At 40.0% G+C, this 20,108-nt stretch overlaps 1 protein-coding gene across 1 annotated transcript in view; it reads left to right on the top strand.

The window, feature by feature from the left end:
* Positions 1-2,016: 2,016 nt before the first annotated feature.
* Positions 2,017-20,108, top strand: part of LOC131231906 (NAD-dependent malic enzyme 59 kDa isoform, mitochondrial) — a 30,970-nt gene continuing 12,878 nt past the window's right edge. The window contains exons 1-10 of the mRNA XM_058228268.1: positions 2,017-2,444; positions 5,220-5,316; positions 10,754-10,872; positions 11,005-11,172; positions 16,618-16,746; positions 17,475-17,535; positions 18,846-18,949; positions 19,039-19,122; positions 19,244-19,350; positions 19,505-19,610. Coding sequence (XP_058084251.1) covers positions 2,316-2,444; positions 5,220-5,316; positions 10,754-10,872; positions 11,005-11,172; positions 16,618-16,746; positions 17,475-17,535; positions 18,846-18,949; positions 19,039-19,122; positions 19,244-19,350; positions 19,505-19,610 — 1,104 coding nt within the window. The 5' untranslated portion in view covers positions 2,017-2,315. The remainder of the gene's footprint in view (positions 2,445-5,219; positions 5,317-10,753; positions 10,873-11,004; positions 11,173-16,617; positions 16,747-17,474; positions 17,536-18,845; positions 18,950-19,038; positions 19,123-19,243; positions 19,351-19,504; positions 19,611-20,108) is intronic.

Raw genomic sequence — 20,108 nt, 5'->3', positions numbered from 1 at the left:
TATGATTGTTTGTTTCACCAATTACCATAGTAATATAGAGGAAATGTACCCATGATAATTACCATAATAACATAATAGGCATGTGCAATGAGTTTAAATTATATTAGAGACTGTTTGTTTTAGTGATTATAGTAATACTGTGCTGTAATATTCTATAGATATATAATGATTATTACTACTATAATAGTATGAAATAAAGTGTACATGAACTACTTTTGCAATTTTCATTTTAACCTTAACATGCATGTAATGCACTCATGTGATTAGATACATGTGGATATAACTCACTTAATATGTGACCTTAAAAAAATATCTGGTGGACCACACTACAAAAAGCAATGGGACAATGATGTCCAACGTTAAACCTTCTTATGGTCTATCAAGATATTTATTTGTCGTCCAACTTGCTCACGAGCTCACAGGGACTTGGATGATGGGTAAATACAAATACCGATTTCATTCAACACTTTTATGTAATGCAAGAATCTTCCCAGTGTAGGCCTTCAAGCCCAATGCTTTTTTATGTTGTGGTCAATTTCTACTTTGTATATACCTATTTCTATCTCTTTTCATAAAATGATTTTAAAAGATGAACAAGCATGTGCATCATGGTGGGGCCCACAAACCTATGCCATGTCAACACGCCTCTGTAATAATTCCGAAGGATTACTTTGACTGCGGGTTTTATCCAATCAAAAATAAAAAGTAATAATATAAGTTTTACACCACATGTAGTATTTTAACATTATTTAATTTCTGTGTTGGGTTCATTGGCAGTAAACTTGAAATGATAGTATTTTTCTTATTATTTAATGTCAAATAACTATATTCATGCATCGATAGTGCTGTTTGAATTTGAGATTTTTTAATGTAAAATATAGTATAAAAATATAATAATTATAAATTTATTTTATTGTCTCTTAAAAATATCTACATTCGATGGTCCAGACCCTTGTTCAAGCCTGCAGGGGTAACCGTCAGTGGATTGCCAGCCTACTTAGTAACCTCTGTGGGTCCCATATAATTTACGGGTCTTATCCACACCGTTCATCCATTTTATCAGCTGATTTTAATGTGTTAGACCAAAACTGAACTATATCCAGAGCTCAAGGGGACCACACTAGTGGGAATTGAACACATACGGTTGAAAATTTCCTGAGGGCCACAGAAGTTTTAGTTCAAGCCAATATTTACAATTTCCCTTCTTCCATGTCGGTGTGACTTTATGAGCAGGTTGGATGACAAGTAAACATCGCTGTGGGCCGTATAGAAAGGTTTCAACGGTGGATGCCATTATTCCCCCTGTTTCCTGTGGTGTGGTCCACTCGAGCTTTGATCATACTTCAAGTTTCGGCTTATACCCTAAAATGATTTGAAAAAAATGGATGGACGGAATGGATAAGACATATACATCCCAGTGGGCCCCACAACGTTCACTCACAGGCAGTGCAATCCGCTTTCCATTGCCTTAACCCATCAGTCGGCGAGTTTCGTCCATTCAATAATATAAGATCGTGTTAAATTCACGCTGTTCATCAAACAGCTCTCTCTCATTTTTGGGCATGAGCCCGAGCATGAGGCGCATTCAAAACTCAAAACGGCCCACCGTTGAAATATGGTGGGGGCGGCCGCTTTGATTTTTGTACGAAATCCAACCTGTTTGTAAGATGATCCTCGTATAGGATGCAGGGAAAACACAAATATTCATTTGGCCCTCGAGAAGGTTTTAAGTGATGGGCATGGGAAAAACAGTGGTGTGGCCCACTTGAGTTTTTAATCTACGTAATTTTTTAGAATACGTACTAAAATGTTCGGAGGAAACAGATTGACGGAGCGGATATAATAAATAATTCACAGTGGGCCCACAGAGCTTGGGGGTAATTCGGGTCAGAGGTGAGTCGTGTCCATCATTCTCTCCTCGCGCGAATCGCCAGAGCATTCCGTGTGTGTTCCCTGGCCGTGGATCCAATCCGTTCCATTGCTGCCCGTCCTTCTCCCGGGCAACTTCAACCATCCTCTTCCACTGCCATTCCCCTCTGCTTCGCTACTCTTTCTCGGGCAGATCTTCTCCTACCCGCATTTCGCTCTCTCCTCCCTCTACTGTTCAAATACTCCCACTCATACAGAGAGAGAGAGAGAGAGAGAGAGAGAGAGAGAGAGAGATTTCTCTATATAAGGAGGAGAAAACAGAGAAAGATCTTCGAAATTGGGAAAATGTGGTTTAGAGAGCGAAAACAGTAGTAGAACAGCTTCGATATTTTCTTCGCAGATCTTGAAATCCTTGCGATTTCGATCTAGATTTCGGCGATCGAGAAATGTGGAAACTTGCCCGCTCGGCAGCTGCAAGCTTGCGCCAGGCGCGGCGGTTCTCTGCCGCGATCCCCGGCCCTTGCATCGTCCACAAGCGCGGCACTGACATCCTCCACGATCCGTGGTTTAATAAGGTTATACTCGCTCTCTCAGATGATTTTGTTTTTGTTTTTGTTTTTGTTTTTTTTAAAAATAATTTTTTAGTAGATTCATCGATTCATAGGTTTGATTTCTGCGAACCGATAATCAGCAGTTCTTGAGGTCTGCCAACTCCGGTGATTTATCTACTCGGAGTTTTCAGTGAGTAGATTTAGTAATTTCACAGCCTTGAATACCGAACGGGTTGAGCTGTCTATCAGGTGGGGCGCCACTCTGGGATCTCCTTTGTCTGAAAATCAGGTTTTTCAATCTATCAGGTGGATGATAGTAAACTGAAGAAACAGAGTAAAGTAGTCTCGAACAAGTTTCTATTTCGCGGTTGATTTGTTCCGTTTGATCTGACCTCTGGATGATTAGGCCAGATTATTTTTTTTGCCAAGGCATCCACACGGTGGAGCCCAGCTGATGGATATCTTGTATGTTCTGCAATCTTGCCACATGGCACATTTGACAGTGTAGATCGTGTTCAGGCTATTCATGTGTGTAGAATTGACAAATCCCTTCAATGTGATTTAGAGTAATTTGAGTTGATTCTGATGGTGTAGAAGTTGTAATTTGTTGATAGTTGCATAAAAGGATTCATGTAGCAGACCCCCATTAGTTTTGATGAGGCTTAGATGATGATGATGATGATTTGTATAAAAGGATGTTTTGTTTATTTTTTTATTTGGTGATGTATTTTGTTCTACTTTAAAGGGCATTTCAAGTGTATATCTAGGAAGTTGATAAGTTTAATTATGGTAGTGCAATTGATTGTTTCACAATAAATTTTTCATGGCTTCTTAGTAGAATCTAGGACGCTGTTGATAGCTTCAACATTTTTATTGTCTGAAATATGTTGAAATTCCTGGGTTGGGCTCCGTGAGTTGGTTTGTAGGGGTATAGCCAGTTGAGGGACTGTTTTTTTTTTTTTCCCCCCCCCTTTTCTTTTGCAAACTTCCCCCGTCTTTTCTTATTTTTGCTTTTTTTTTTTTTTTTTTTTGGTATTCTGCTCTTGGTAACTTTTTCCTTTGCTTACTAAAATTGTCAACTTTCAAAAAAAAAAGAAAAAGAGGATGTTAATCGGCAAATGATAACATTTTCATGTATAATCATGTTATTTCAATGTTTTTCTTGAAAATTTATTAAATTTTAGTTTTTTTTTTTTAAAAATTATTTACTGTTCATTTTTTGGCTGACATCCTTGCCCCATTTGAACTATTTCTTAAATGGTGGCGACTCATCCCCCATGCACATGACAATTGGCATACACACACACACACAAGTCAATCCTACTCATTGACCCCATCGTGGATAGGGAATATTCCGAAAATCATATTGATTGGGCTATATTAGCCATCTGTATGATCTCTGGCCAATTTTCTTTTCAAAATCCATTTGATGGCTACCCAGTTGGATGGTCAGGATTATCTGCTAAGTGTGCTTTTTAATATATTCGACATCCACGATGGGGCTCTCATCTGGGAATTCTGGATTGCTTCACATGTAGGCCACACGCAACATGGATGAGTTGCCAACATCTAGGGCCTGTTTGGGGGGCACATGTTTTATTTAATGTTTATTTCTTGCTAGTGTCTCTTGGTTGGAAGAAGAACTACTTGAAGGTTTTACTTTTTCTTTCTTTTTAATTTTAGTTTTTTGAAATGGTTCCAAGATGCAACAAATTTTGCCACTTCTCACATCTTATGACGGTGAACACATTGAACATCCAAACTGTCCGTCAAAAGTGCCATGCCCTAAAATACTGTCCCCGCAAATGTCATGCCAATTGGATTTACAGGTGGGCCATATCATGAGAGACAATCCTAATGGGTGCTTGGCCTGGTCGGGCTCGGTTACTGCAGCAAATGAGTTTAGTTGGTTATCAGTTGGCACCCAAACAGGGCCTAATAGAATGATGGAATACACAGAGTATTGAAAACCTTTTTTTTCCCCTTATCACATGTAGATGGCTTTTTTCTTTTTGTGTTATCACTGGAAACAATGGTTACGTGTTTGATTTATTTTGGTAGGAATCATTGAACAAGCTAGCAATCTAATTATCTAAGATGCGTTTTGTGATGCTTTGAAATGATATGGGGGTTGAGTTAGTTTTGGGAAATAGAAAGAGATCGATGGTGTGAGTAGGAGTTCAGGGGAGTTGATAGGAGTAGTTTGTGTAAGTGCTGGTCCCTTGGCAGTATTCTCCTTCAGTCCTTGTAATTACTTTGGTCCCCCATCTGAATTTGAAATCCCATAGAAGTCCTTTCTGGATCTGATGAATGAGAGTGTAGAAGATGTTGCTGATGTGGAAAATCAATACCTTCAGTTAAGAGGGTAGATTTTCCAGCAAAATTTTGATTGGGTTTGAAATATGTTACTGTAGACTTAGATCCTTCAGGAGTGAAGTTTCATATTGGGCTTCGGTATGAGAGCTATGGAACTATTGATTTCTAGTGCCTTTGTATATTTCAGGAATTTGGACAGAGATTTGCTTGGTTATTATTAATGCATTTAGAGTTAATTACCTGCTGAAATTCTTGTTTGTCATGAAAAATAGATGAATTTTATGTGAATGACTCCTGACGGCCTAGAAACTGTGTTAGAATTATGATAATTTCAATATATTTGTGTTCTAGGAATTTGGAGTGGTGGTGTGGTGATGGTTTTGGTTTGGATGATGTATGTCATAGCCACAACTGTTCGAGCATATTATGGAATTATTTGTTTGATGCAATCATGTGAAATTGTGTTTGATTTTGTCGAGGTAGGATACTGGTTTCCCCTTGACAGAAAGAGATCGGCTTGGGCTCCGGGGTCTTCTTCCTCCTCGAGTTATATCATTTGAGCAGCAATATGATCGTTTTAGTGAGTTACCTTCACCTCAAATGTTCTCCCTCTCTCTCTCTCTCTCTCTCTCTCTCTCTCTCTCACTTCACCTCAAATGTTCTCCCTCTCTCTCTCACCCAAAAAAAAAAAAAAAAAACCCTCAAGTGTGATTATGGGAAGGGAAGTTGTTACATATTCTTGTTCTAGCAATAATATGCTCATTGACTTTTCATTTTTAAGTAAATGCAGTTGGAATTTAATTTACTCTTGCCCTTCAAAAATAAATAAATCTTAGTCGTGGATTTGGACACGATTGTGTATGCTAAAGTTTGAGAATATCTATTCTGGAACTATTAGTTGCAAGGTCAGTTATTGTTTGGTAGCCAACATTGACTTGAATATCTTTGCTATTGGTAAATAAGCCATAAAAGAATGATTGAACCTTCAATTTCTTATTTCATGTAGCTTTAAACTGCATGTGATGGCTTCCATGTTTTAATTGCATATATATGCTAATAAGAATTACCTTATAGATTTCGATACTGAATAATTCAAACTGGATGATCTATTTGCTTTTCCTGGTCTTTGGGCTAATGGCTTTCTATTGGGTTTTTGAGTTTTACTGTATTTCTATATTTTCTTTCCCGATTGCTAGGTGGAAGCCCCTACAAATTATTTGCCAAGATTTTGAACCTGTGGCTGAGGGTTGTGCTTCCCAAGGTCATTGCTCCTTTCCAGAGTGCTTTTATTTATAGGCAGCAGACCCTCGACAGTGCTTTGGTAACTCATGGATGCTTGGATTCATGCCATCAGGCTGGCAAGTAAGGAGTCCTTTGCAAGTTGGACTTGGAAAAAGCCTATGATCATGTTGTAGTCCTTTTTGGACTATATATGCTGGAAAGAATTGGGCATGAGATTAAATGGAAACTGGATTAGGGCTTGTGTTCTTATCAATGGTTCCCCATTTGGCTTCTTCAAAGCCTCGAGGGGCCTCCGGCAAGGGATCCCATCTCCCCGTTCTTGTTTGTCATTGTTTCAAAAGCTTCAAGTTGGATGTTAATAAGGGGTCAATCTATGGGTCTGTTTAAGGGTTTTGAAGCTCCTAATATCCTTCATCGAGTCAGTCGTCTCCAATTTGCTGATGATACTCTCATTTTTTGTGAAGCTAATGGGCCCATGGTGGACAATTTAAGAAAAATTATCAGATATTTCAAGGTGGTTTCGCATCTCCAAGTCAATTTGGATAAAATTGAGATGCTAGGGATCCATTTGTCCTTATCTAAGGCCTCCCGGATAGTGGGTATCTTTGGGTGGGAACTTGGTCTCTTCCTTCTTCCTACCTTGGTCTCCCTCTCTGTGTTAGGAATTGTGCAAAACACTCATGGGATAAGGTAATTGAGAGGATGGAAAGGAAGCTCTCTCCCTAGAAAAGTAAGTTCCTTTATCTTGGGGTCAGAATTACTGTTATTAAGGCACCTCTGTATTTTACGTCTCTTTTCTGTTGTCCTATGTCAGTCATTGACATGATTGACAAATCAAGGAGGAATTTTCTTTGGCAAGGTGGTGCATTTTATTTTTGGGTAAATATCACCTGTTGAGTTGGAAGGAAGTGGGGTGTTGGATTAAGAGGCTCGATGTGGTTAATATGGCTTTGCTGGGTAAATGATTTGGAGGTTTGTGGTGGAGGAAGGCAATTTCTAGAGGTTCATTGTGGTCGGCAAATATGGATCCTCCTTTATGGGCTGGTGGATCAAAGACCTGTCCTTGTATTATGCTTCCCGCATGTGGAAGGTTGTTGTGAGGATTGCCCCCAAGGTGTTTGATGGGTTGGGTTTCTTTGTCGGGTATGGTGTTTGGGTCAAGTTTTGGGATGATGATTGGTGCAGGGAGTCAACCCTTAGATACGTTTTCCCTAGGCTGGTTGGGCTTTGTAGTGTTGCTGATGCTTCGCTCGCCTGTTGTTTTTCAAAGTCGGAGGATGGGGGTGTATGGATTCCTCCTTGTTAGAGAAATCTCTTGGACATTGAGACCGACAATTTAGTCTGCCTTCTCTCCCATTTTCTAGGGCTCCAACCAAACCCGGGCATAAAGGATTTTTTGTTGGGTTGGCACTTTGGTAAGTCTGGAGTTTTTTGCGGTGAGATTATTTCTCTCTAGTTTCCCAATCTGCCACCCAGGCTCCCTGCATTAAATATTGGTGTTGTGTGGTTTTATGGTGCTCCCCCTAAAGTTGTAGCTTTTTCTTGATTGGTTGGAAGAAACATGATCCTGACTGTGAACAACCTTTGTAAAAGGGACATGGTGCTCTCTAATACCTGTCTTCTCTACTTCAAGGATGTGGAATCTGTGAATAATTCATTCATTCATTGCCTCCTGGCGAGAGAGGTTTGAAGCAATGTTCTTTTGATGTTTGGTGTCTATTGGGCAATGCCTAGTTCTATTACTGATTTATTTTGCTCATGGCATGTGGGTGGGCTGGGGCATAAGAGAACAACTAGATGGAGAGTTGCTTTGCATGCTGTCATCTGGACTCTTTGGAGCAATAGGAATGATCACTGCTTCCGGGATAGGAGTTGTTCTTCTCTAAGGGTTATCAGTAGGGTTAGTCTATTAAGGATTTGGGTGCCTTAATTGGCTGGTTGCAATTTTCAATTTCTTTTTCCTTGTTGTTTTCCTTTTCTCTTGGCTTGTTTGGCTTGAGTAAATTCAGTATCTTTAAAAAAATTGCTAGTTACCGGAATATATTATTTAAGGCTTGTTTGCATTAGTTACATTCAAAAGAATTCAAGTCCTTCTAAATTTCTGACAGTCTGATCACCTGGGGCCAAGGCTTCATGTCATCACACACCTTGTTATGCTTCCAAGAGGCCCACCAATCACATACGTTTTGTTTTGTTGGGTTCTCGAAACAAATTGTGTTGTAATTGGGTGCCCCTTTGAGGAAAACAATGAGCATGTGATAATGGGGAGCCTTGGGCCTCGCATTGTCAGACCATGTCAGAAATCCGAAAGGATTAAAATCCTTCTATATTTAACTAATACAAACAGGTGATTGCTATAACATTCACATGCTTGATATGCTATGATATTTACTTCAACTTTCAAATTAATTTAAAGAGAATGAGGTGTTATCTTTGTTAAGAAATTGTAGTGCAATTTCTATGATGGTATTCTTGTAATTTTTGTGTGCTATGGGGAGTTCTTTTTTATGAAATTAAGATTTTTATGCACTGTGCAATTCTCTAACAGTTTCCATAGAGAATTGCTTCTTACACAAGCAATGCATTTCCATTGAAAGCTCTAGCATGGATTGATTATCTTTCACTTGAGTTCATAAAGTACCTCCCAGTTAAGGCAAAATTGCTCAAGATATAGCTTTTTTGAATCACCGTTCTGTATGAATGGTCCACGTACTTCCTTTATCTCTGGACCTTTCTTTGACATGCTTGATTAGGTGGAATTATTCTTCACAAAACCAAGTGAATAACTAACTGGTCTGGTCTGTCAAAATTTGCTCACTTTACTCGATCATTTCGTGTTTTATTCATACCCAAAACTTTATGTCCAAATCACATCAAATTCTTAGGGAGTATCGATCAAAAAAAGAAAATAACTGATCCTCTAGGTCGGAGGATACTTTTGGATCTTTGTTCTAGGATTTCAATTATTGTACATTATGTGGCAGTAAATGTTGTGCTTCAGTCTTGTCTCCATTTACCAAGAATGAATGCTGAGATTATGGAGGTATGCACCTTTATTAAGAAGACGGGGTGCAATGTCATCTGATTCTTCTGCTGCTGCTTTTTTTTTTCCCCTGACTGGTAGTGGGGAAGATCTATTCCAACCATAAGAGGAGGAGGATGACGACAAGGGAAAAGAAACAAAGAATCCCAAAATATAGACAAGGCTTAAAAGGTTCACTCCCTTACCAGAGCATCTACTTTGGTCTTTTCTTGACTTAGAGAATGGGAGAAGGTAATGGAAGAGATCCACAATTCTCTTGATTCGAATATTTTATTTCTCCTAGGAAAACCCTTAGACGCATTTGTCCTTTTCAAATGAGTCACCTTCAAAAAGGGACTGACCTCAAAACTTGCAGATGATCTCTTGGACATGTATCCACCAAGCTCTTATTCCCCCCTTGCTAGAATTGCTAACTCAAACTTGTCCCAAGTATGCCCTACAAACTTTGTGCATTGCTTGAGTCATGTCTAATGATACACGCTACGTTGGTACCCTAGCAGGGCCCAAATTACTGGTCGAACTTCCATTAGATTTGAGCCTCAACATTCCTCTTGGAGGATATCTCAGTTCTAGATTTCTCTCCAATCTTCTGTTCCTATCATCTACATTCTCCAATCCCCTCTTAAGATTGTCAAGCCTAACACTACTGCTCTCAAGGAACATTAAACCATTCTCCCTCTGACTCTCTATCACTTGCTCTATAGTCATTGCTTTGTTATGGAAGGATCCATTGATGTTTTCCTTCCAATTGGGCGCACTGAGATTCTAAAGAATGTGCACTCTTGTGGAATGGAATATGCACCCCCATGCTTCAAAGAGGCCCGTGATAGAACTGAGCATAGATTAAGCCACATCAATGACCACCAATGGAACTATTTCACATTGCATGAGTGAAGGGCACTGCAAATGCAGGTGATATACCAACTCTGTGTCCCCTGATATCTTCCGCCATTTGATCCTGTTTCATAATGCTAGTGTGATGCTTCACGAATGATCATGATCGCTTTCCAGTTTCTACAGAATTTATGGGCAATTTGCTGCATGCTGTAAATTGGATAATGTTTTCACTTTCAGTTGAGAAATGCTAAGATGATTCTCATGGAGGAAGAATGAAGTGGAGATTCGAGGCACACTTGTGAGATCTGGACCATTCATCAGGTGAGGCCCACCGTGAAAATTCCCTGGCTCAAAAATCAGGGTGGTCCATTCATTGGGTGGGCTACAGCCTACATGTTTGTTGTGAACATATGGACTGTTTGTCTTCTTTTCCTGACTTCCCATTCTTCTCATGCATGATTTGTCCGTCTGATAGATGGAGACCCCTCTTTCTTGCTACAGGACATGCCATGGTGGCCCCATCTATTAGTGGCCTGGATCTCACACATGTGCCACACTGGCATGTGTGCTTTGAATCTTTTTTTCAATTTGCCTTCACATGAATTGAGCTGCATTTCTCATTTACAGTTGGTTGTCCCAAATAGCAGGGACGAGTCTATGATGATGATGATGATGATGGTGTCAATTGATTACAGTTCTTTTTTCGAATTTAAACACAAACCTCACTGGCACGGCATTGATTTTCTTGTTTCTAAATGTCTTTATGGTTTTTCTTGGAAGACATCTCCCATGGTTTTCACTGCAGTTGATTACTTTCCTCGATATTTATTATTGGTGTATTATTTACCTAAACAGTGGTAGATTTGATGCTATCATTATTTTGTTGCCATGACAGTGGAATCATATCGATCCTTGGAGCATAATACCCACGGGGAACCCATTAATGTGGTCTCTTTAGCAAAATGGAGGATACTGAACAGACTGCATGACAGGAATGAGACATTGTACTATAGGGTATGCTTAGCCTCAAATGTCTTGTAAGGACCACACATTTTTTGACATGGTGGCCACTATAAGCTTGTAGATCTTTCAATTGTTTAGGAATTTCAAAACCCCGAAATTACTGCACATAGCTGTTTTCTGCAGGTCCTCATTGATAACATTGAAGACTTTGCTCCAATAATATACACTCCAACAGTAGGTTTGGTTTGTCAAAACTATGGAGGTCTGTTTAGACGTCCACGTGGGATGTATTTCAGTGCAAAGGATAAGGGAGAGATGATGTCCATGATCTACAATTGGCCATCTCCACAGGTATTAATCTATTAGGTGATTCTCTGTCGATCCTGTTAAGATTTTTAAGGGTATATTTCTGGTTCATCCTTTTCAGATGTTAGCTGGTTGAACAAATGTCAACTAATCTCCACATGTGTGTTAAACTATCTATTATGGATGGTGTTAGATAGTTGAACAAATATTATCTGATCTCAATATGCTTGTGGAACTGTCTTTATTATGGATGCTCAAAAGTGTTAGACTATTGAACTTTGACCATATATTCTCTTATCCTTTTTTTTTTCCTGGCTCAAGAGTCAAGACCATAATGTATTCCATTCGTAGTCTTTATTGGAGTCCATCTGGTTCTTGAAATGATATGTTGATCAAGATGCTTTATTCTTGCCATCATGTCTTGTTTTTCTTGCATGCAATTTCCAGTATTTATTACTTATCATTTACATGACCAATGTCATTCATTGTGATAGTCAAATTTATGAAGTTATTCATGGCGAAGTCGATCTGGCATTGTAGAAAGGTTCATTTTTGGCTCTCATGGAGTACCCAATAAGAATGTTCCAATTAACAGCATGCATGCTGCCATGGGTCCTCCATCAAAGTTTGCTGCCAGTGCCACCAAATTGACCTTGATAAGTGCTTGTGCTCCAATAATCCATGCTCATCTTAATGTACATGTGTGCTTTGGATCTCATATGGGTTTTGAGCTACTTTGAATTAACTGTTAATGCAGGGGCATTTTCACACCGGGTTTGAGTGGGGTCGCCTATGGGATGCAGGGGCACACTCGGGGTGGGCGGGGCCCACGGGGGGAGGTCTCTTGTTGAGACTCCTCACTGGGGGTGATTAATGCGTATTTCACACCGGGCTTGAGTGGGGTAGCCTGTGGGATGCGGCGACACACTCGGGGTGGGCAACTCGTGTGAGGTGGTACTCATGTGATTTGGGGCCCACGAGGGGGGTTCGGTTGAGGTCCTAACCCATGAGATGTGGGGCCTGGGCTATGAGATAAATGGATTAATTTGCCATAATCAAACAGTTCGAGCTTTTAGAGCAAGTTGTTGATTGTCTTGCATCAAATTGGTATCAGAACAGGAGGTCTCGTGTTCGAGACTCCTCACCGGAGGTGATTAATACAAGGGCATTTTCACACCGGGCTCGAGTGGGGTTGCCTGTGTGATGCAGGGCACACTCGGGGTGGGTGGGGCCCACTTGGAAGGTCTCGTGTTCGAGACTTCTCACGGGGGGTGATTAATGCGCATTTCACATCGGACTCGAGTGGGGTAGCCTGTGGGATGCAGGGACACACTTGGGGTGGGCGGCCCGTGTGATGTGGTACTCATGTGATTTGGGGCCCACGAGGGGGGTTCGGCCGAGGTCCTAACCCATGGGATGTGGGGCCTGGGCTATGAGATAAATGGATTAATTTGCCATACTCTAACAGTTCGAGCTTTTAGAGCAAGTGGTTAATTGTCCTGCATCAACTGTAGGTCATTAACTTGAATTATTTGATGAGAGAGAGAGAGAGAGAGAGAGAGATTTGAATAGTAATGCAGGATCCTGGCCATCACATAGGATCCTAGCCATCACAAACCAATCGCTTTGGTTGGAGGCTAAATTACAATTAACTCAGTCTAATACATCGGCCTTTACCCTCTTTACAACATCTGCCTTCGACCCTCAGATGTCTTGGAAAATCCAATTGTTCCTCTTCCCCACAATGCTCACAGAATCATCAAAAGCACAACCTCCAAACCTCCCTTCCTTCCCCCATTACTCTACCCACCAATCTCCAGACCTCACTTCCTGAAAGCAACAATTGCTCGAAGTCTGATGACTTAGAAGGATTTTGTCCTTCCATGTAACACATAAACTGGAAGTAGGCTTACTATTTGCATTCTGTATTTTGTTTATATGAACTCCTTAAATGATTGCACTAGTGGAGCTTTTAAGTTTTATGGAGTGAAAGGTAATAGAGCTGATAACTAGCTAAGATCCATGTGTTGAAGTCATGAAATCCGTTGATATACATTGATACACCACACTCTGACAGCTTAAGCTTTTAGAGTAAATGGTTGTTCAACATGGTATCAGAGAGGAAGGTCCTATGTTCGAATCTCGAGAGCAGCAAATATGCCTCTTTAAATATTATTCTCCCACGGGGGGTCAGGAAAATCAGGTCCGGCCCAGGGATTGGGAAATCAAGCCCGGCCTATTTATGATGTGAGTGTCTCTCCACCCTTGTTAGTATGTTCTCGTGCGGTGTTCCCACCCTGCGTGTGCGGGGGGGTGTTGAAGTCATGAAATCCGTTGATATACATTGATACACCACACTCTAACAGCTTAAGCTTTTAGAGTATATGGTTGTTCAACACCATCTAGAAGTCCAACCAAATTGGGATTGGTTCTGCTTTTTCAGCAGAACCAATTCTCCTAGCATTTGGGATAGGAGTGGGAAACCTGCATTGGTGTCATTGCAGCGAAATAGGAAAGAGTCTGAAACTTTAGAGCAGTGATGAACATGTACCAATTTAGAAGCTGAAATCCTTCCAACGTGCCACCATTAATCTCTAATCAACTCACTAACGATCAACAATCATGATAGAAAGTAATTAAGAAGATAGATTCACAGAATTGCTCCATGCAACCCTAATGCATTCACAGCCAAGGGGTTTTCGAGGGAATCACAACACTAGAACAGAAACCCATCACAGGAATCCATGAAAAAAGAAACATCTTTTATTCAGTTATCATCACTTCATCTCCATAAGTAAATACACATGGCTATATATTATACCCTGTACATAAATGCCTATATTTCTAGCCTTGTACACAAATTGCTGCGCAATACTAAATTGTTGATATTCACATAAGATCTGGTCTTCCATCCTCGCCAAATTCAACATAACCTGGGTGATACATAATTCTGTTTGGGATCTTATTGAAGATTGGTCAACTACTCAGTGGGGCCATATGAGTAAGATTTTTGGGATAGGGGGACTTATGCAGTTATACAGAGCTTATGGCTAGAAAGAAATAACAGAGTTTTAACAATAAAGCCATTCCACCCTTCATCTTTTGAAGAAGATTGGTTGCCTGCTTATATTTTGGGCAAGCGCTGATTGGAGATTTAAAGGTATTCCGATTACTACTCTCTCGGCTTAATTGCATAAACTTCTCCACTGCAAATGGCTCAAGTATAAGAAGTCATTCCGCTGGATCCTGGCATTGGAAGCATCATTCGGGACAACAATGGAAACTCGTAAGCAAAGTGTTGGGGCCAACCGGAATCAGTGACTCCACTTATGCTGAAGGCAAGCCCTTTTGCAAGCTTGCTAAGTTGCCACGGATGTCGCTGATGTGCTGATTTATGTTGAAGGGGATTCCAGCAATGCTATTTCCTGGGACAAGGGCAATATCTCTCCAAGGAGAGTGGCTGACGAGATTGAAGAGGCCATAGACATTTGCCAAGACCTCGGTATACCTTTTGTTTCCGTGCCTAGGGAAGCTTATTCTGAAGTGGACTGACTTGCTAAAGATGGAACTCTAAAAAATAGTCAGCTAATTGTATTTAAAAATTGATGGAATTTGGTGCAGAGTCATGCTGTCCACTGCCTCCCTTATTTTCCCTTCTCTTCATTTGCATTCCTTCTGTGGCTTTTTCTGTTTGTATCTTTCCTTCTAATATAAATTCTCATTATTCATTAGGAAAAAAAAAAACTAGGGGTCAAGGATGCACGATAGAATGGCTCTCGTCATCTCTCCGTTAAGGGTCTTTCATTAAAGACGAGCAAAACAGAGAGTCTTTCATTAAAGGCGAGCAAATTTTGTATGTCATTTTAGCGCAAATGGCTCATCAATTGAAGACCTTTGAGAGGGTAAGCAGGTTTCGTTTGTAAGATGACCATGTTGATTGGGATTTACTTGTATATTATTAGTAGGATGGAATTGGGCGAGAAATGAGTTGATTGGATTAAAGAGTGTTATTCCTCAGCTCTGTTCTTGGTTTTGGTCACCAGTAGGATTCTTTTCTAGTTGTCAAGGAGACCCGCTGTCTGCCCTTCTTTTTTCAATTGTAGCTGAAGGTCTCTGTTTGGTCATGAGAAAGGCTTCATCTGTTATTATCATATGATTAAGGGTTTTAGAGTTGGCACTCTGGAATTGGAAATTTCAGACGCTCAATTTGCGGATGACTATCTGGTGATTTGTGAGGTGAAGATGGAGCAAGTATTTAATTTGAAAGGTGCTTCAAGGAAGTCTCTGGTTTCTGCATAATCTTAGAAAAGTGCTATATTTGTTGTGGTGGTAAATGAAGATTTGGTCAAGTCAGTGGTGGAGGGTAGGGGTGCAAGTTCGGCGAGCTTCTTGGCATTTCTTTAGGTTCTCCTCTTGTACTTATGCCGAGTGTTACTTCATCTACTTAACAGGGCCTTATATACTCTACTTGCTAAAAGAGTTCTAACTTCTAAGCAATAAGAAAAACCTAAAAGTCAGTAAATAAAGAGACCAAATCTACTCATAACTCTTTATAAACCAGTCGAATGGAGTGTGTATACCAGCAGTGTGACACGGTTGGTGCAATAGGTAAAAAAGGGTATCGGTTGACATGGACGGCATTAAATATCACCTGGTTGATATGAAAAGTCCAAATCTAATTTACTTTCCTACAAATCAGCTGTTTGGGTCTTGTTATGCAACTTTAGGGCGGGAATAAACTATGATTTCTGTACACATATCAAATATTTCAATCAGCTAATGGATAGGGCCCTTAATACTTCCAGTTGCATTTGATGGACCCTGAGTCCATCAAGGTATAAAAAAATGGTTACGTAACAGTCATAACCGTTATGCGTTACGGGGCCGAAACTGCCGTTACAGAAAAAATTGCCCGTAACGGTCTAGAAACATGTTTTAAAAAATAAAATAAAAATTGCCGTTGCGGCTGTTACGGCCACTGTCACCGTTATTGTACACCTTGCATCAGACTCCATTTTGAACAAAAATCTGTTATGTGTGCGGTCCATCTGGATCCTCCACCTGTAATGTGTGTTCTGGGTGCATCAGGTGGGCTGCCATCTCATGACAACCTCTTCACTTTGCATTGATTATGGGCAGTTCTTACCCTACTTGCTATTTGAGCAGAGTGCGTTTAATCTGCCGCAAGCCGGGGACTTCCACACTCACCCAAATTCTGATAAATTTTATGATGATACACGTCATACATACATTCCTGACTTTTGATTTCCTACATAATGTGAGGAAATTAAGCGTGTGGTAGCTCTGTGCATCACAAAGAAATTCACTGTTAGAAACCTTTTTTCAATTTTCTTACAAGTACATATCAATATGCCCTGCATTTCTTATGTTTAGTACTGATTGATGCACCAAGAGCATTGACTTTTACAACTGTAGGCTGCATGCATCATTCCACTTGTTATATCATGGGGTTATCCTTATTCCCCTCAGGTAGACATGATAGTGCTGACAGATGGGAGCCGTATTCTTGGTCTTGGTGACCTTGGAGTTCAGGGGATCGGAATACCTATTGGAAAACTTGACATGTATGTTGCTGCTGCTGGCATCAATCCACAGAGAGTATGTATTATCCAACATCTTGCTAATATTTCCAAGTGTGAATGCTAGCATTTGTGATTTCATCTTTATATATGTGCCAGTGGGTGGCTTCCTGCACATGCCTGGTCAGAGGTGCTCTCATGGATGAATGTTCATGCTTGCGCATGTGTCTCTCCATTTGAGCTCGTGTCTTTGCAGATGTTTTCTTACTTTAACCATGAAATTGCATCTCTTATACTAACCTTGTGTTTTTATTTTGAAAGGTGAATACACACACGCTCTTACACCCACACACACACACCACATGGGTTCTCGAACCCATGACCTCAGAGTTAAAACACAGTGTCTACCACTGAGCCATGAGTAGAGACCCCTACTAACCTTGTGTTTTGGTACTGAAATTCATCAAAGAGTCATGAATATTCAGTCTTCTTACCCCTTGTGATCAGTATACTTGTTTGTTTTGTATGTCCCGCTTAGTAATTCATGGCTTGCAGATTGCCCAATGTAGCAAACTTTACTCCTTTAATTGTTTACCCCATGATCTGCTCCGAGGATTTGAGAAACTTCTGTTTCACAACACCTGTTTTGTTCTCAAAAAAAAACCACCTGTTTCACAACACTGGCTTAGTTCTAAAAAATGCTAACTTTCATGGTTGGCATTAGAAACATTGAGAAACATGCATCTTTTGAATGGTTACTCTGTATTTCATCATAGTATTGATCAACTTCTGCTACATCTTTGACAGATACTTCCGGTTATGCTTGATGTTGGTACCAACAACCAAAAGCTTCTTGAAGATAGCCTTTGTGAGTAAGAGTAACTAAATCTTCTGCTCCAATCTTGTTTATTATTTTTCTGGTTCATGTTCTCAAAATGTGCTTCAGCCTTCAGGACTCGTAAAGACTGTGCCATCTATGGAACAAAAAATTGTTGTTTGCCTATTCTTAAGATAGTCAGGTCTGGAAGTAGGTTTAACCAGTCTGAGTTTGGTTCAACAAATATTTGTCATACTTTCTGTACATGATATCTTGTATGCACATGAAATACATCAAGAGGCCATCATTATGCTTCAAACAAAGGAGATACCATAGGCAAGTGCTTTCAACATATCAGGGGCAAGACAGTGTGGTGCTTTCTGTTCTGATGCAACCTTAAGGACATCAAAATCCTAGTGTTCTTGCAGTTGTTGCCTCTGCTAGAAGAGTTTATATCTCCTGCTTGGCTGTCGATTGGCATACTTGGGAGTTGGGAGTTTGAAGCCAATGGTTGGTCTTGATGAGGTTGCCTAGTTTTACTTCATAGATGTCACAACCCCTGATTTTCCCCCCCTAAAATCTGGAAAGGCACAATTCCTCTGAAGGTCAACGCTTTCCTCTGGACTACTTTTAAATAAGATTCTCCCCCTTGTCATAATAAGAGTCGAGGGGTGGTGTTACCTAATATATGTTTGTTGTGCTGTAAAGGGGAAGAGTTGTGTTGTAAAGAGGAAGAGATGCTGAATCACTAATGGATCCATTGCTTTTTTGCGACAATTGTTGGATATTGGTGATTTCTAGATTTGGTATAGCACGGGTCTTTCATGGATCTGTTTTGGAGCTTGTGTAGGTCCGTTGCACAAATCCTTTGGGCCTCAATTGTTTGGTTTTTGTGGAAACTATCTCTGCAATTGGTGCTTTGGTCCCTTTGGCTTGAAAGAAATGGAAGGATCTTCAATAGCATATCCTCATTGGCGAGCATGACACCGAGATGTATTGTCAAGCTTATCTTTGAGTGGGCTATGGCCGATTCTAGGCTGAGAGGCATTCCCATACAGATGCTGTGCTCAAAATGGTATGATGTTATCATATGTGGTTGGAAGAATCATAAGAAGAAAGCTCATGTAACAATTGAATAAAACTGGAATTTAATATAATGTCTGATTTTCATGTAAAAATCATGAAACAGAATATGAATAGCATGTTCCAAGTGGGACATTTGTGTCCTGGTTTCTTCAGAAATGGAGTCTTTTCCTGTTCTCATAAGTCATATCCACGTCCGTTTCAGTATATCCCATTCTAAATGCTTTCTGCTTGCGAATACTTTTAGGTTCTCATTCCGATTGCCTTTTTCTTCTCAGATTTAGGACTACGTCAACCTCGGTTGGAGGGAGATGAGTATTTATCAATTATTGATGAATTCATGGAAGCTGTGTTTACGCGTTGGCCAAAGGCTATTGTACAGGTTTAGTTCTTTCAGAAAAGAAGAAAAATTGCAATATTGTTTTTAACAACAATTGTCCAAATAACATGATGGTTTTTGTAACCTATCAGTTCGAGGACTTCCAAATGAAGTGGGCATTTGAAACTCTGCAACGGTATCGGAGAAAATTTTGCATGTTCAACGATGACATACAGGTTTTGGTCTCTTTTATCTTCATTTGTCTTTTTAGCCTCTCTTGTGGTGTTGACTGTTTATAATATGTCTGTGTGCTCTAATAATACCACCATTGTTGCATCTACACTTCATTTCTATCAGGGAACTGCTGGTGTTGCACTAGCTGGATTACTGGGAGCGGTAAGAGCACAGGGTCGACCACTAACTGACTTCGTTAAACAAAAGATTGTTGTAGTAGGAGCTGGAAGGTATTTATATAACTGAAAAGAATCATTCCTTTCCCTTAATGTGGAAATCGCACCAAGTCTTCCGGCTTATGGCATGTTCTTCATTTTTGGCAGTATTGGACATTTAAACTGCGACCTTTCTTTGCATCCTCTAATGTTTTTATTTACTGTTCAGTGCAGGGATAGGTGTGCTCGACACAGCAAAGCAAGCTGTTTCAAGAATGATGGGAAAAAGTGAAACTACGGCAGCAAAGAACCAGTTTTGGCTTCTTGATAAAAATGTGCGATTCTGTCCTTAATGTTTGTTCTTTGGCACAGGCCTTTCAAAAAAGGAAAAAAAATGGCATTCCCTAGTTTCATTTATTAAATCTGTTTGACTTTTATGTATGTGAATTAGCTCTCACTGCCAATCATGACCATTTTGCTTCCATCGGTCCTTAATCTTCAATTTCTTCTTTGGATATTAGCCTTCTCAAAATGTTTTTACTCACAAAGTAATGCAATGGTCGTGTTTTTCACCTTTTATCCTATCTAACTTTCAAAATTACAATTCTATTGCTGTAAAGTGTATTTTCTTAATTTGACCTAAGGGAATCTTTGGATTGGAAATCTTAATCATTATGGGATGATTATTTCCCAAGTCCCATGCAAACATAGATTCCATTTTAGGGGCCTTGTTTGGATAGCAAGTGGAAATCTCATATTCCTCCACAATGCTCACCTTGTTTCTTTTGCTTGGGAGTCCAAACTATGAAGAAGGCTAACGATTGCCAGGTGGA

Source organism: Magnolia sinica, chromosome 17 (genome assembly GCF_029962835.1).
Source record: "Magnolia sinica isolate HGM2019 chromosome 17, MsV1, whole genome shotgun sequence".
Classification (NCBI taxonomy): domain Eukaryota; kingdom Viridiplantae; phylum Streptophyta; class Magnoliopsida; order Magnoliales; family Magnoliaceae; genus Magnolia; species Magnolia sinica.
This window is presented reverse-complemented; position numbering and strand designations above follow the sequence as displayed.